Raw genomic sequence first — 15,687 nt, 5'->3', positions numbered from 1 at the left:
AAACTCAGAAGGCTCCAGAGGGCTTGGTGCTTTGTAGTTGGAACAAGGCCCACGCCCAAGGCCCGGGGACACAGAGCCCTCAGTGCACCTGCTCCGGCCTTCTCCCAACACCAGCGCGCCAGAGGCCCCGCGGTGCCTTCCGGTTGGCTTAACTGAAGTCACATGACACTCCCCTGCATGGGATGCTGGGAAATAACATGGCTTCCGCCTCATGGCAGACAGCCTGGGCACCGGGGTTGGGGGTTCTTCAAATGGAGCAGCTGGAGACAATGGGTGAGCCAAAAGGGGGATGGGTGTCCTCTACCCTCCCTGTCAAGAGAGGCTGAGAAGAAAAGACACAACGGCTTTGGATTTTAGAAAGCTTCACATTTATGTCCAGGCTCCACCCGCTGCCGGCTCCTCCATGGCTCCCTAGGTCCCCTAAGATCGTGCCCCTCCCACCCAGCACCCTTCAGGGGAGATGACAAAGGCCACAATGAAGGCGCTGGAGGAGGAGAAACACCTTTATTAGAAGAACAGTGTGGACACAGAAGGGGGAACGCAGTGAGAGCGTGAGGGGTGGGGTCCAAGGAGCCAGCGCCTTCCTCAGCGCCCCTTCCAGGGGCTGAGCAGAGATGGGCTGGCATGCCCTGGCCACGCACCAACAAGGCCCTGCTCTCCCTTGGGAGGCAGGACACCTGGGTTCCCACGGAGAGGGGGTGGTAAGCCACCAGGTTTCACCGATCCATGCTGTCATCCGTCGGGCTGGAGAAACAGGTCTGTAGCAGCTTTTCGCAGAACTCCAGCTCCTCCTGGTTTGGGGGGACAAGAGTGGGAGCCCTGAGTGCACAGCGGGCCCTGCTTCCATCAAGCTCTGCACACAGAGATGGCTTCTCTTCCCTCCCAGCAGAAGCCTGCCCCAGAAGCCTCCCAGGGTTCCCTGACTTCAGCTGAGGTCCATGGCTCACTGTTTCTCTTCTCACCTGTGCCTGGATTACAGCACTAGAATGGGGTTCTCCCAGCGGCCATTTCACCCCACTGGTCTGTCCTCACCTCAGCCCCCTTTGGCTCTTTCTAACTACCTGGTATGACCAACCCCTACTAATTCCCACTTAAAATTAAAACCCCTTCCATGGGAATAAGTCCCAGAAACCAAGAAAGAAGCATTCACAGGTGGCACCACATGAACATAAAAGATGCCAGAAACAAAAATGAAAGAAAAACAACAATTTGGGGTGAAAATCTGCAACTCGTCAGAAAAGGCTAACATATTTAATAGTTCAAGAACTTCAATGAATCAACTGCAAAAACCACCACCCAGAAGATAAACAGACACAGGGATATGAAAGAGCAGTTCACAAGAAAGGAAAGCTGTCCAACTTTACTCACGGGAGAAGGGCAAAGTAAACTGCACTAGAGTACTACTTTTCACCAATCAGCTTGAAAAAAAAAAAAAAAAGTCAAATGGCTTGAGGTCCCCTTGGGCCGCTCATCGGCGGACCGTCAACTGTTTTCAACCTATAAAGAGCAACTTGGCAATACCTAGCAAAAATGGCCCGTAACTCTGTAACTTCACCTTTAACCTACCTTACCCCAGCTTTCCCCTTTCTGGCAATTGCTCCATAGACATGCTCATACATATAAAGAAACATAGGTAAAGGGTTATTCTTTTAGCAGAGTTGATAGCAGCAACCAGCGTGTCCATTAAGAGGGGTCATGACCTGAAAGAATCAACCTACCTTGCAGCTACAAAAGGAAACAGGAAAAAGCCATGACCACCAACACACAATACGCTCCCTCTGCACTCCTCCCTGACATGTTATGAAAGGGAATGAGCAAGGAGCTGGAAAGTGGTCAGGACAGGTAGATTTTGCACAAAAGGGAGAGAGGAAGAGGAGAAGAATTTATATGCCCATTTGTGTGCACAGACCATCTTAGGAAGGCCACGCAGGGAACTGGGGGAGGTACTAGGTGGTTAGGGGCAGGGGCAGCAGGGAGACTTTTCACTGTTTACCCTCCTATGCATCTTGAATTTTGAACCACATGACCACAGGACCTTTTCACGAGAAAGCATTCATGAAATTTAACTCTTAAATTTACCTACAAAAATACTTACAAAAGAGGACCAAGTCATGATAGAATCACCTTACAGAATACCATGCCAATTGCATTATTCAATTATGATGAAATTAAAGCAGACCTCAGGGCGCCTGGGTGGCTCAGTCAGTTCAGCATCTGCCCTCAGCTCAGGTCATGATCCTGCGGTCCTGGGACTGAGCCCTGCGTCTGGCTCAGCAGGGAGTCTGCTTATCCCTCCCCTCTGCACCCCCCCTCTATCCCCTGCTCATGCTCTCTTTCTCTCTCAAACGAATAAATAAGATCTTTAAAAAAAAAAAAATTAAAGCAGACCTCTATTTAAGTATCTGGAAAGATTTCCAAGACACACACAGGCACACAGAAAAGAAGGCCGTGTGAAGAGACTGGAGCGGCGTATCGACATACAAGGAATGCCAGCAACTACTAGCAGCTGGAAGGGGGAGGATTCTTCCCTAGAGCCTTCAGAGGGAGCACGGCCCTGCTGACACCTTGACTTCAGACTCCTAGTCCCCAGAACTGTGAGACGATGCATTTCTGTGCTAGGCCACCCTGTCTGTGGTAGCGTTAGAGCAGCTGTCGGAAACGAACGCGGCACCGTACCAAAAATATCACGGCCCAGCCTTCTCTGTCCCCTCACAGGTTGTCTCCTTCACCGTAGTTACGACTTCCTGCTGTCACACTGTATGTGACCGAATGTTAAATTACACAGATACAAATACGGCACGTATGACACACGCACATATGCACACACACCAGGTATGTGTTTGTAAACCCGTACTTCTATGTGTTTGTCTACCACGTTTCTCTCTCACCCCTGGGCCCCGTGAGGACCGAGGCTGGATCCTTCTGCTCCTCCCCAGATCCCCGGCGCCCAGCTCAGGGCATGGCGCGCGGGTGAGCCGCCCCTGACAAACGGAGGGGCGGAAGGATGAGGTTTCCACAGGTGTATCCACATGTCTAAACTTCTCGCATGGCATAGTTCCAATAAGTGGAGTTTATTATATGACAATTACACCCCAACAAAGTTGTGAAAGTTTTTAGAAGGAAAAAGAAAAAAGGAGTGTTGGTCAGTCTGCATGAGGCCTCCCTCAGCAGGTGGGTCCTGGCCAGGGTCTGGCACGCCAGCAGTTCAGGGAACGAATGTGCCAATACAGCAAGCGACAGCTGACACGCTCCCCAGCCGAAACTCCAGCCTAGGCCAGGTTGGGGCAGGAGGACCCCACAACCCACGGGCGCGTATTTCCATGGGTCACTGTGATGGGGTCGGGGCGAGACCTGGGGGTGGACAGCGTGCCTCTCCCGGCCATCCCTGCTCCTCACTCCCCGCGCCTCTCTGGAAATGCGTGACAGCGTCACGAGGAATGGACTCCATAGAACAGATGTCCCGGGAAGGGGCACGTCGCTCAGCTTTGCTGAAGCGCCAACATCTGGGCTGTACTTCACCTTCGGTCAGCTCACCCCGTCATCTAGATAACTAAACAACTATATGACTATTCAACCCGTTGCTCTTTATCCCCCGTTACTGATGATCTGATTATCTGAGTTACCACTCATCTCGTGACTGAGCTATTTAAATATCTAATGAGCTGCTATTTATCACTTGTTACTTATTAATTAAACATCTGAGTTGTTTATCTGTTACTCATTATCTACTTAATTAAATACTTGTTTTTTATTTAATTAAATATTTAATTGGTTGCCTTTTATCACCGACTTATTTATCAAATAGTTATTAAATATCTGGTAGGATGTACATACTTCTGAAATTTGCAGAACAAATAAATGACTTCGTTAACCCCTTCGAACACGCCAAGCTCCTCGTTCCCTGCCGTTCCCTGCCGGCCTGTGGCGCTCGCACAGCACGAGGCAGGTGTGGGGGCAGGAAGCAGCTGCGGCAAGGCCGGTGGGAGAAGTACGGAGCGAAGAGACGGGGAGACGTGCGCACGACGCAGAGGGCCCGGCGGCCGGCCGTACCTGGTACTCCTCGTGCTGCTGCAGCAGCTGACAGCGGTGGCGGAGCAGCTCCTCCAGGCCCAGCTCGGGCTCCCGGCACTCCCGCACGCCCTGGGGGAAGTCTGTCACCAGGCTGCGGGGACAGGAGAGCAATCCTTGGGACCGCCCTCTGCACGGGGCCGCCCCCACCCCCGCCACTGCTCCCCCAGCAGCCTCGGGAAGACGGTTCCCTGCACTGGGCCTCAGTTTCCCCGTCTGCAGTACAGACCTCAGGTGGCCCCCACCCCACCCCAGGGCCTATGAGACAAGGCGCCTAGCAAAGAGCCTGGCCTGGAGCCCACTCCGCACGCCGGAGCGGCCACCTGCTCGAGCGACTACTCTGTTACGTCATCTTTTCCAGGCACTAATCTGCTGGTCCTGTGTGCGGGGACAGCGGGGTCAGAAAGACTCTCCCCCTCCTCCCAGGCTGCTGGGTCAGCCCCCAACATGTGAGGAAACAAATGCTCAGGGAGGGCCAGCGTAAGGATTCCTGCCCCCTCCACGGGAAAGGCCCAAAGTCCTGCATCCTGGAGGGAAGGAGGCCGGTGGGCTGGAGCCCAGTGGTGTCAGCCTGAGAGGTGGGGGCGCCTGCCCCGGGGCCTCGTCCTCTCGGAGGCCCCAGCATACCTGCACAGGGCTCCAAGCACATGCTCATGGAAGGGGCTGTGTTCTGTCCGGATCAGGGCCACCAGCTGCTGGACCATCCCCATGGAGCACAGGGTCCCTGGGGGAAGGGTCTTGGGGGTCAGAGGGGCAGTCCACGCCCCTCTCCCAGGCATTCCCCTCCCCCCACCCACCCTTGGGGATCATCCCTGGGTCCCCTGCCCTGGCCGCCCCACCTTTGTGTTCGGGGTGGCCCACCAGCAGGTTCTGCAGCAGGAACGCCGACTTGACCTTGAGCTTTTGCACCTGCTGCTGCATGGCCCGCATCAAGACGGAGAAGCCATCCAGGCGAAGGAACTGCAGCAGCCCAGCCTCCTGCTCCCGGACCAGGCCTGGGGGGAGGCGAGAGAGAGGCCGGGGCCTCGAGGTCACCCTCACCACCCTCACCAGAATCATCACCACCCCTCACCACCATCACTATCAACTTCTAGGGGCCTGAACTTCATAAGCTTTATCTTTTAAGCATTTTTGTACTGAGATGTAATTAATGTAAGCTGTTAGAAGAAAACTCTGCCCCATCCCTCCCACATCCCGCTCTGGCTCTTGGTCCCTCTGGGGAACTGAGTCTCACTGTCTACCCTTTGTGGCCGAGCCACCCAAGGTCTATCTGTCCATCTGTCTCCCCTGTTTTGGACATGACTTTCCAGATGCCACCCGCTCCAGGACTCTTTCTCTCACTCTTGCCAGAATTCCCTTCCAGCCTCCCTGTTCTTTTCCCAGGGCCACCATAACACAGGAAATATATATTCAGTCTCTACCCCCATTCCCGACACAAAGTTCTTAAAACCTGTGGAATTTCCTGGGTGATGGGAGCATCTTTTGTTCCGGTGAGGGGACTCTGGGTGGGCTCCTGGATGGGGTTTACTTACCGGAAATACCAAAGCCATGATTAGAAACTTGGAACTTCCAGCCCCACCTCCCAACCTCCAGAGAGAAGAGAGGGACGGGAGTGGAGTTAACGATCCATCACGCCTCCATGAGAAAGCCTCCATAAAACTCCCGACACGGTGGGGTTCAGAGAGCTTCTGGGTTAGTGACACATGCGCATGTCAGGAGGAGGCGCGTCCCGACTCCTCAGGGACAGAAGCTCCTGTGCTCGGGACCCTTCGAGACCTCGTCCTAGGCACTTCTTCATCTGGCTCTTCATCTAGCCACTGAACACCTGTACTTCCCTGCGTTCTGCGAGCTATTCTAGCAAATTATCAAACCTGAGGAGGGGGTCATGGGACTGCCCAATATAGAGCCAGTAACTAAGAAATACAGGAAGCCCCCATTTTTTTTTTTTTTTAAGTTAAACCCTACGCCCAACGAGGGGCTTGAACTCACGACCAAGATCAAGAGTTGCATGGTCTACAGACTCAGCCAGCCAGGCGCCCCCAGAAGGCCCAAACTTTCGATGGCTGTCTGAAGCAGGGGCCATCTCGGAGAACTGAGCCCTTAACCTGTGGAGGTCTGCCAACCCTCCGGAGTCAGTGTCAGAATGGAAGAGAACGGGACTGTAGAACACCCGGCTGGTGTCCAGAGAGCTGGAAAACAGGTCGTCTGTAAACCCCCGACATTCGGTGTCACAAATGTTGGGAGTGGAAGAAACAGGTTCTCCTCCAGCTTCAAACAGAGAATCATGGGGCTGCCGTAGGGCCCAGCAATTCCAATCCCCGGTGTGCAAACCCAGGAGAAAGGAGAACACACGTCCACGCAGAACCTTGCCCACGTGGTTCACGGCAGCACTATTCACACAGCCAGAGGTAGACACCGCCTGATGTCCCACTGAGCAACTGATGAACGGATAAACCAAACGTGGCCCCTTCGTAAATGACTTATTATTCAGCCATAAAAAGGCATGAGGCGTCGGTACAGGCTATAAATGCAGATGAACGTGGAAAACATGACGCTCAGTGAAAGAAGCCAGACACACAAGGCCACGTGGTGGACACGTCCAGAGCAGGCAAAGCCATGGAGAGGAGAAGCAGACTGGTGGCTGCCGGGGGCCGCAGGGAGGGGGTGAGGAGGGACTGCTAACCGGAATGCGGCTTCTTTTGGGAGTGATGGAGATGTTCTGGAGGTAGACAGTGATCATCGCCACGGCACAACCGAGCGAATGCGTTAAATCGTACAGTTTAAAAGGCTGAACTGCATGGCCTGTGAATTGTATCTCCATAAAGCTTATTTAAGAAGGAGTCCAGTGGGGGCCCCCGGCACGGCACACACACGGACGGGGGCCCAGCACATGGTTAAGAACATTGCCTGGGCTCAAACCCCCCATCTGCATGACCTTGCAGGGTGCCCCGGGCTCTCCCCTAGGCGACCTGACCTGGTCCTTCCTCCATGTGGATCCGGTCTCCCTGCCTCAGAGGCTGTGTGTGTGGACTAAACAAGTTAACACTTGCACAGGGCTTAGCGTGGGGCCTGGCACAGAGAGAGTGCCCCACAGGCGTTGGCATCATCCCCGTCCTGGCACCTGTTCCCCGGGAGGCAGCATGAGTGAGAGCCACTGGTATCTCTAATGGGGGGAGGCCGGGGTGCTGCTCAACACCTCACCACGCACAGGCGGGCCCCCTCCTCACCACGAGGAACTCGACAGTGCGGAGGCCGAGGACTCTGATGTGCGTGAAGCACTTAAGTTGAGCGGGACTCCTGTGTCATCCGGATCTGGCTGACTAGCGAGGGGTTGGCCAGCTCACTACCCCGTCCCCGGGACCCCGCACAGAGTCTTCAGGGGCAATGGGAATAAATGAACAAATACAGCCCCTCTCCGGCTGCCCCTCTCCGGCTGCCCCAGACACTCACAGGAGATGGCGAAGAGGGCCTTCACGCGTACCAAGTCGCAGGCGTCCCGGTCCAGCAGCCGCAGCAACTTGCGCAGGGCGCCCAGGCCCAGCACCTGCTCCTGGATGGCCGCCACGTTCTGGCTGCACGTGCCGATGAGCTCTGCCGCCCGCCACCGCAGCCCCGCGGGCCCTGCCTCCAGGTACCGGCCCACCAGCAGGTGCATGCCTGACAGCTGGCAGAAGTCTGTGCCAGACAGAGGGGAGATGAGAGTCCAGGTGGTATGGACTGAGCTCTGCACCCCCCTCCAAAATTCACACGTTGAAGCCCCAACTCTCAAGTGCCTCAGGATGTGACTATATCTGGAGATAGAGCCTTTTAAGAGCGCCTCCAGGTAAAGTGAGGTCATTGAGGAAGGTACTACTCCTGGTGGTAAGACTGTCGTCCTTCTAAGAGGACATAAGGACACAGACAGGCACACAGGGAAAATCATGTGAAGACACAGGGAGAGGGCGGCTGTCTGCAAACCAAGGAGAGAGAGCCCAGGAGAAACCAGCCCCACCCACACCAGGATCTCAGACTTTCAGCCTCCAGAACCATGAGAAAGTACATTTCGGCTTCAGCCCTCACACACGAATACAGCAGCTGAGGCTGGAGGGGCAGGCTGGCTCCCAGGGGAGCCTGCCTCAAGTGTGGGCTCCGTCAAGCGCCCAACCAGGGGTCCCTCCAAGGCCAGCATGTCTCAAAAATGCCAGCATTTGGGGGATTAGGGTCCCGGACTCCAGCCCACTAGATGCCAGTACTGACCCCTAATCTTTGTGACAATCAGAACATCCCTAGACCAGGGCTCGGCACACTACAGCCCACCACCTGCTTTCGTAAAAAAAAGTGGTACCAGTGAGCTTGGCAGTTCCTCAATAAGTGAGACGCAGAATTATCACAGGTCCACTGCTACGTAAATATCCCAAACCCCAGAAAGCAAGGACTCCAACACATACTCATACCAAAGCTCACAGCAGCATTATTCTTAATAACCAAAGGGGGAAAGGGCCCAAATGCCCATCAGCGGAGAACGGACTGACAACACGTGGAGTATTAGCCATATGAAGGAATAAAGCTCCAACACAGGCTACAACATGGGAGAACCTCGAACACATCACACTCAGGGAAGCCAGTCACAAGAGCTCACATGTTCTATGACTCCACTTACATGAAACATCCAGAGAAGACACATTCACACCGTCAACGGCTACGTCACGCCCCTCCACAGGAAGGGGGAATGCCGTCCTTTTATCAGCTCCTCGGCATTTAGAACAAAACCCACAGCACCTACTTTAGCCTGCAAGGCCCTGCACACCCAGCGTCACCTCCTACCTCTTGCCCCTCACTCACTGCACTCTGCCACGCTGGTCTTACTGCTGTTCCTGCACATACCAGGCAGGTTCCCACCTCAGGGCCTTTGCACTGGCCATTCCCTCTTCCTATGAGAGCTGATCTGATAACCCACTCACTCACTTCAGGTCTCTGATCAAATGGCACCCCTTGGGGAGGCCTTCTCTGACCGTGCCACCCAGAACCACCTCCTCGCTCATATTTTAGGGAGCGACAGTGCATTCCCAAGATACTAGGGAGAAATGACCAGTTTTGGAGAATGTCAGGGAGAATGACCTGCTGTCAGGCTGGTGGGGTGAGAGGAGGTCCCCTCCTGATGGCAAGGGGACCCAGCAGGAAGACAGGGCAGTCTCATCTGGGGCCTGAGTTGGAGCCAGACTAGAGAGGGGGAAGCTGAAGGCTGGAAGAGTGGGGAAGAGGCCGAAGGTGTGGTCCCCGAGAGAAAGGACAAGAGCTGAGCCACAGCAGGACACGGGGCTGAGGAGGAGGGAAGAGACAGAGGGAGACCAAGGGGCAGCTGCGGGTGGGCCTGGGTGTACCTGCAGCATTGTCCATGTTTTCACACAGGTCGGCCAGCAGCTCCAGGGCCCCCTCGCGCTCCTGCTGGTCGGCGGCCAGTTCAGCCTCAGCAGCCAAGGAGGGTATAGGCTGGGACAGCACTCGAAGGCAGTTCTTCATCTGCTCGACTTCCTCCCGCTGGCCCCGGAAGGCAGCTGACATAGCCTCCTGCAGCCACTGACGCCTCTGGAGTATAAGACAAGGCAAGAAGGGTGGGGGAAAGAAGCAAACCTCCATCAATAATGAATTCATGAATAACACTTGTTACTCCTAACAGCCAACATCTGAGAGCCCACTGTTCCTTCAATCAACAGATACCTACTGACTATCTTCCCCACTGACAATTTTCTAGGTACAATATTTACAGAGAGACTACCTATGGGGTGTGAGAAAAGGGACTCTCAGGTCTGTCCAGAGCAACCAGCAGCCAATGGGGAAATGGTACGAGAAGCAGGTATGGAGCAGGAGTAGAGATTAGAGCTCATTTTCCACCACGTTAAGTTCGAGGGATCTATTATGCACTCAAGGTAAACTATTGAGTTGGCTGCCTGAAGCTCAGGGAGGAGGTCCAGCCTAGACTTGGCTTTGTCAACCCTGGCCCTACGCACACTCTGAGCTGGAGAGTTTGGCCGGGGTGGGGGTGGGGTAGAAGGGGGGAAATGCCAATATCCTGCACACGGTAGGACGTTGGGCAGCATCCCTGGTCTCTACCCGCTAGATGCCAGTAGCCCACCCCCCGACCCCAAGTGGGACGCATGTCTCCATGCGTTGCCAAATGTCCCGAGGGGGATCAAATCAGAACCACTGGTCTAGAGACGTAAACTTGACAGTCGTCAGGGTAAAGTCTCAACACGGTATGAGACCACAAAGGAAGTGAGCAGAAGTAGGGAAGAGAAGAGCCCTAGGGTGTGCCGTCATTCAGAGGCTGGGGAATGAAGAAGAGCCAGTGAGTGAGGATGAAAACCAGGATACTGTGTTGTTCTAGAAACCAAACGAAGAAACAGATCAAGGAGGTGGCCAGTAATCAAATGTTGCCTATTAGGTCAAGTAAGATGACAGTTGAGAGCTGGCCATTGAATTTTATTTTTCCGCCGGGCCTAGTAGTGCTCATATACTGGCTCTGTAGTCACAGTCCTGGATAAATTTGGGCGAGATGTTAATCTTTCTGTGCCTGTTACTACCTCATTGTCCTAAAGGTTCAGTGACATCATGGATGTCCTGGGTTAGCACAATGTTTAATACAATGGAAACACCGTCACAAACTAAACACATATAACAGATATCGCTACTCATCTCCAAGACAAGCTTCTGAATGTTACTGTCATCCCCACTTCACAGACAAGAAAACTGAGGCCCAGAAAGGTTGTGACATGCCAAGGTCACACATTAGGCCATCCACAAAGCCTGAGGTCACACCTAAGTCTTCATGAGAACAGCCTGCTGCCTGCAGGAGCCCTGCCTCCGTACCTGGAGCTGTGTGGATCCTCAGAAATACCCTATGAAGTACCACTACTACTCTTATTATCACCATCAGCTTGCAAATAAAGACCTTGCTCTGGGGCACCTGGGTGGCTCAGCTGGTGAAGCATCTGCCTTTGGCCCAGGTCATGATCCCAGGGTCCTTGGATGGAGCCCCACGCTGGGCTCCCTGCTCAGCAGGGTGTCTGCTTCTCCCTCTCCCTCTGCCCTTCCCCAATGCTTGCACATGCTCTATCTCAAATAAATAAATAGAATCTTTAAACAAACAAACAAAAAAAGACCTAGCTCCTCAGAAAGATGAAGCGATATGCCCAAGGTCACACAGCTGGATGTTGCTGAAACCAGGTCCGCCTGGCTTTGAGAACGCTCCCTCCTTCTTTTTACCGCGAAGCTACTCTGCATCGCAGCTCTGATCTTCAGTCTACAATAACCCACCCAGCACAAATACAGCGTACCACTCTGCCTTCACCCCTGGACTCCGCCCCTGCCCAGGGCACCCCTCCCCCCACTTCGTTGGGACCCCACCTTTACCTCCTCACTCATGGGCTCTGGAGGGGGGTCTGGTTCCTCCGAGCCCGCCGTGATAGCCATCTGCAGCAGGCCTTGGAGGTTTCGCGGGGGCGGAGGATGGCCCGAGTTCCCCGCCGAGGAGCCGCCGCCCCCTGATGAGCAACCCTGGGAGGCTGGGGGCAGCGCCAGAGGGAGGCGGCTGCCCCCCGAGCCTTGGTCCGCCATGGGCTGTTTGTGAAGGGAAGAATGTGTCTGGGGTAGGGGGTGGTCACCGCTGAGGTAGCTCTGGCGTCCTGACGGGTCGACTCCTGGGGGTCTGCTGAGAAGGTGAGGTGTTAGGGGAGCTCCGAGGCCCCCATGACCCCAAACCACTCTGCCCGCACCCACCTTAACCACAGCCCCCTCTCCTTCCTCCATACCGACCGGACCCTTCCCCAAAGTCTCAAGCCCCTCCTTCCTCTCCTCGCAACAGGCCCCACCCATTCCACCTAGCAACCCAGCAACCCCTCCCCCATCACCACTAAATGCGTTCCGTCTCTTAGCAACCCCACTGCCCTGCCTCCATAGCAACAAGTCCTCCCTTTAGACGTCTTAGCAACAAATCTCCTCCTTCCTCTCCAAAGAAGGGAGCCAAAGTGGGGCGGACCTCACTTCCCCGGGCCTCACCTTCCCCGGGCCTCGAGTCGCCGCCGCTACTAAAGGCAGAGTCGCCCGCACCTGACTCTGATGGGCGCCGCCATCTTGACCGGAAATGCGCCGGTCTCGCCCGGAAGTTCCCGGAGTAACTCCCAACCTGGGGCCGTACCTGAGGCCGAGGCCGCGTGCCAGGCTCTGAAGCCCTAACCTGACCGGATACAGCGCTCGGCCCCGCCCCCTGACCATGCTAAGCTCCTCCCCCGATCCGGATCCTGCCCCTTAATAAGCTCCACCCCCTCGACCTCCCGCAAGCTCCACCCCCGCCTTGGCGCACACCCCGCCCCCGCGATCTAGCCCCGCCCTCTGGGTCCCGCCCCCACCCATGTCCCCGCCCCCTTCCTGCTACCTCAGGCTCCGCCCCTGTTCTAGGCCTTTCGGCCTCCCCCAGCTTAACCCCGCCCCCTAAGCCCCGCCCCGTGTTGGTGAGCGGGCCGCTCCCCGTTTGGCCCCACCCTCTCCTTGCAGGTCTTGCAGGTCCCTCATCCTCGGGCCTTTTCCCCTCCACCCGGACCCCTACCCCATCTTTTACTGGAGCCCTGGGTGCTCACTCCTCATATCTGATGTAAGCACCCTTGACCTACCTCTCCCCTCCCCTGGCCTCAGTTTCCCCAGTCGTCAAAGGGGGCTACCTGATTCCTGCTGTAGCTCCTCAGCAAACACCTGTTATGACCCAGGGTCTCCCCTTGGAGTCCTCCCGGAGTCCTGCCAGGTGCACGGGAGGGGATTCTGGAAGGCCAAAGCTGAAGCAAAATGCCCAGGCGAGGGCTTTGGGAGGCTTACCGACTCCGTGCACGGCATTTGGGGTTCAGGTCTGGGAATGTGCCTGGTCTGTGCAGGTGTTTGCCTTGAGCTGGGCTTAAAGAAACCCTGGTTCTAGTCTTCATTAGAGGCTCTGCCCCGCCAGGAGAAGGTTGTACTCACTCTCAGGGGAGACCCACTGCTAGGCCTGGGGTGTGCCAGGTTACATTTGGGGCAGAAAAAGGAAGATAACATAAAAGCAGCGTGCCCGGTGGGCGGTGTTTGTAGCACTGACCAGAATAGCTCTCGGACAGGGGTCTGGGCTCCCACCCCCACCTCCTGTACCCTGTTATATTAGTTTTCTATTGCTGCCTTCAAATTATGAAAAATTGGGTGGCTTAAAACAACACAGAGTTATTATCTTACAGTTCCGGTGGTCAGAAGTCCAAAACGGCTCTTACTGGGTTAGAGTCAAGGTGTGAGCAGGGCTTTGTTCCTTCTGGAAGCTCTGGGAGAGGATCTGCTTCCTGCCTCTTCTGGCTGCTAGAGGCCACCCACGCTCCTGGGCTTGTGGCTGCATCACTTTGGCTTCTGCTTCCGTCATCATCCCATGTCCTCCTCTGACTTTCCTGCCTCCCCCTCAGAAGGGCCTTTGTGATTACATTTAGGGCCCACCCAGATAACCAGGATCCTCTTCCCATCTCAAGATCTTCAATCATATCTGCAAAGTCCCTTTTGCCATATAAGGTGATATATGCCCCGATTCAGGGGATTAGGATGTGGGCATCTCTAGGGACTGTTATTCAGCCTACCATACTTGTATACACCTATGTACGAGTCAGTTTAGGTTATTTACCACATGTTACAATGCATAATACCATGTCACATATGTATATATCTCACATGTAATTGTATGTAACATTATATATGCTAATATATGTATAACATAACGGTGGCCCACATTAAAACTCCCCAGGTATCCTATAAAAGCCATAGTCCGTCAATGACCTTATAAGTAGGGTGACCATACAATTTTCCATGTACAGCGAGAGACTTCGGAATGGAGACCCCATTAATAATTACAGAATACCAGGCATATGGTTACCCTGCTTCTAAAGCTCTATATGATCTGCCTCTTCACTTCATTTTCTCTCTCTTCCCCTCACTTGTTCCCCTCCGGCCACACAGGCCCTTCAATGGTCCACAACACACCAGGAACACTCTCACCACAGGGCCTTTGCACTTGCCATCCCCTGCATGGAAGGTACTTTGTCCACAGAGCTCTGACCCTCATTTTCCTTCAGTGTCCCCTCGCTGAAGAAGTCTTTCTTGGCACCGTATCAAAAATCATACTCCGCACATCGAATACTTCCTGTTCCCCTCCCTGCTGTAATCTGCTCTTTAGCACTGGCCTTGACTGTCAAACATACTGTATATTTTGCTTATCTGGCTTATCCCTGCCTCATCCACCGCCATGAGAACTCCACAGGGCAGGGATCTTTGTTGATTTGGTTCCCTGCTGTCCCCTCACCACTTGGACAATGCCAGCTCGGATGTGGCACTTAATAAAGGTTCATGGAATGAAGGTGGTTGACTAGGAGACTAGAAGCTCTTGGGTCCACTTTATAGGAGACCCGGGGATTAAAGGGGTGCCTAACACCGTTGGGTACCTCATACAGGGGAGTCCTGGATTATGTGGAGGTCTATCTGAGCACAGACCCATGGTTGTGCCACAGAGGGGATGTATAATTATATGGAGGCCCACATGAAGGTGGAGGAGACCCTATGATGGGCAAAGAGAATATTCAGGGGTCTAAAAAAATACACAGGGACCTGAGGGGGTTCTGGAAGTTTCTCTGTAGGAGCACTGAAGATCCTAAATGGAGATGTGGAACGAAGATGATCAGAGAACGTGCACCGGGCTGTGGGTGGATATGGATTCCCTGATGCTAGTGGGAAAAGGAGGCCTGGGTGGGCAGGCTTGGAGGCCTGAGGAAGCAGGGATGAGTCTTGGTTCAGCAATTCCCAGATTCTTTCCCTCGCTCTGCTTGTCACCCTCTTTCTCTGTCCCCATGTCCCCAGCATGTGCCCTGCACCTGTATGTATACCACCGTTCTTATGAGGTCCCCCCTCGCCATAGCTCTCCCTCTCTGCATCTCTCTGTCTCTCTCTCTCCACCTGTCTATTCTTCCTGCACCCTGATCCCTTTCTATCTCTCTTCCACTTTTCTTTCTGCCCCTCTGTCCTTCTGTCTGTCCGTCTTCTCCCTGTGCCTCACTCACCTCCACATGGTTCCCTCCCTGTCTCTGTCTCTCTGTTCTTCCCCATTTCTCTCCCCCACCTCCCTGTCTCTTTCCCCTCACCTGTGTCTCTCCCCCTGCCTTCTCTCCCCTTCCCCTTCACATCTGCGTTTCTGTACATCTCTCTCCGTCCTTCTGGCTGGCTTTTTCCCTCTTTTTCCCTCCTCTCTGCCACTCCGCGTCCCAACTTTCTCCAGCTGGGGCCCTTCCTACGACTCTTTCCCATCTCCCTGTCTCTGTCTCTCCTGCTCTTCATCCCTTTCTGCTCTCCTGTCCCTGCCCACATCTGCCCGGTTCCCTGCCTTGCGCCAGCGCTGTCTCTGGTTGTCTCCATCTCTCTGGCCAGCTGCCTCTTGTCCCCGTCTCTATGCCAGACTTCCTCTCCCTTTGTGTAGCTCCATCTCGGCCCCGGTCTCTTTGCTCCGCGTCTCTCTCCCTCGCCTTTCCTCCATCCTCTCTCCTCCTGCATCCCTCCATCCCTCCCTGCACCCTCCCACCTCTTCTCCATCCCTCCGGC

At 54.6% G+C, this 15,687-nt stretch overlaps 1 protein-coding gene across 5 annotated transcripts; it reads right to left on the bottom strand.

Annotated features, from left to right (window-relative positions):
• Positions 1 to 487: 487 nt before the first annotated feature.
• On the bottom strand, positions 488 to 12,309 carry HSPBP1 (HSPA (Hsp70) binding protein 1). Of its 5 annotated transcripts, none has more exons than XM_026488470.4 (8): positions 12,103 to 12,309; positions 11,458 to 11,755; positions 9,429 to 9,633; positions 7,519 to 7,743; positions 4,908 to 5,063; positions 4,696 to 4,792; positions 4,051 to 4,162; positions 488 to 791 (listed from the first exon to the last, which is right to left on the bottom strand). In XM_026488470.4, exons 2-8 carry the CDS (start codon positions 11,659 to 11,661, stop codon positions 717 to 719), a joined length of 1,074 nt encoding a protein of 357 aa, XP_026344255.1. In that variant the 5' UTR covers positions 11,662 to 11,755; positions 12,103 to 12,309; the 3' UTR covers positions 488 to 716. The 5 variants fall into 5 exon arrangements, with proteins under 5 accessions (XP_026344255.1, XP_026344256.1, XP_057170039.1 ...); XM_026488471.4 differs by having other exon boundaries at positions 11,458 to 11,752; positions 12,242 to 12,294; XM_057314056.1 differs by having other exon boundaries at positions 488 to 4,162; positions 11,458 to 11,752; positions 12,242 to 12,298.
• Positions 12,310 to 15,687: the final 3,378 nt, after the last annotated feature.

This window comes from Ursus arctos, unplaced genomic scaffold (genome assembly GCF_023065955.2).
Source record: "Ursus arctos isolate Adak ecotype North America unplaced genomic scaffold, UrsArc2.0 scaffold_19, whole genome shotgun sequence".
In the NCBI taxonomy this organism is placed as follows: domain Eukaryota; kingdom Metazoa; phylum Chordata; class Mammalia; order Carnivora; family Ursidae; genus Ursus; species Ursus arctos.
Note: the sequence above shows the minus strand (reverse complement) of the source record. Positions and strands in the feature narration are given on the sequence as shown.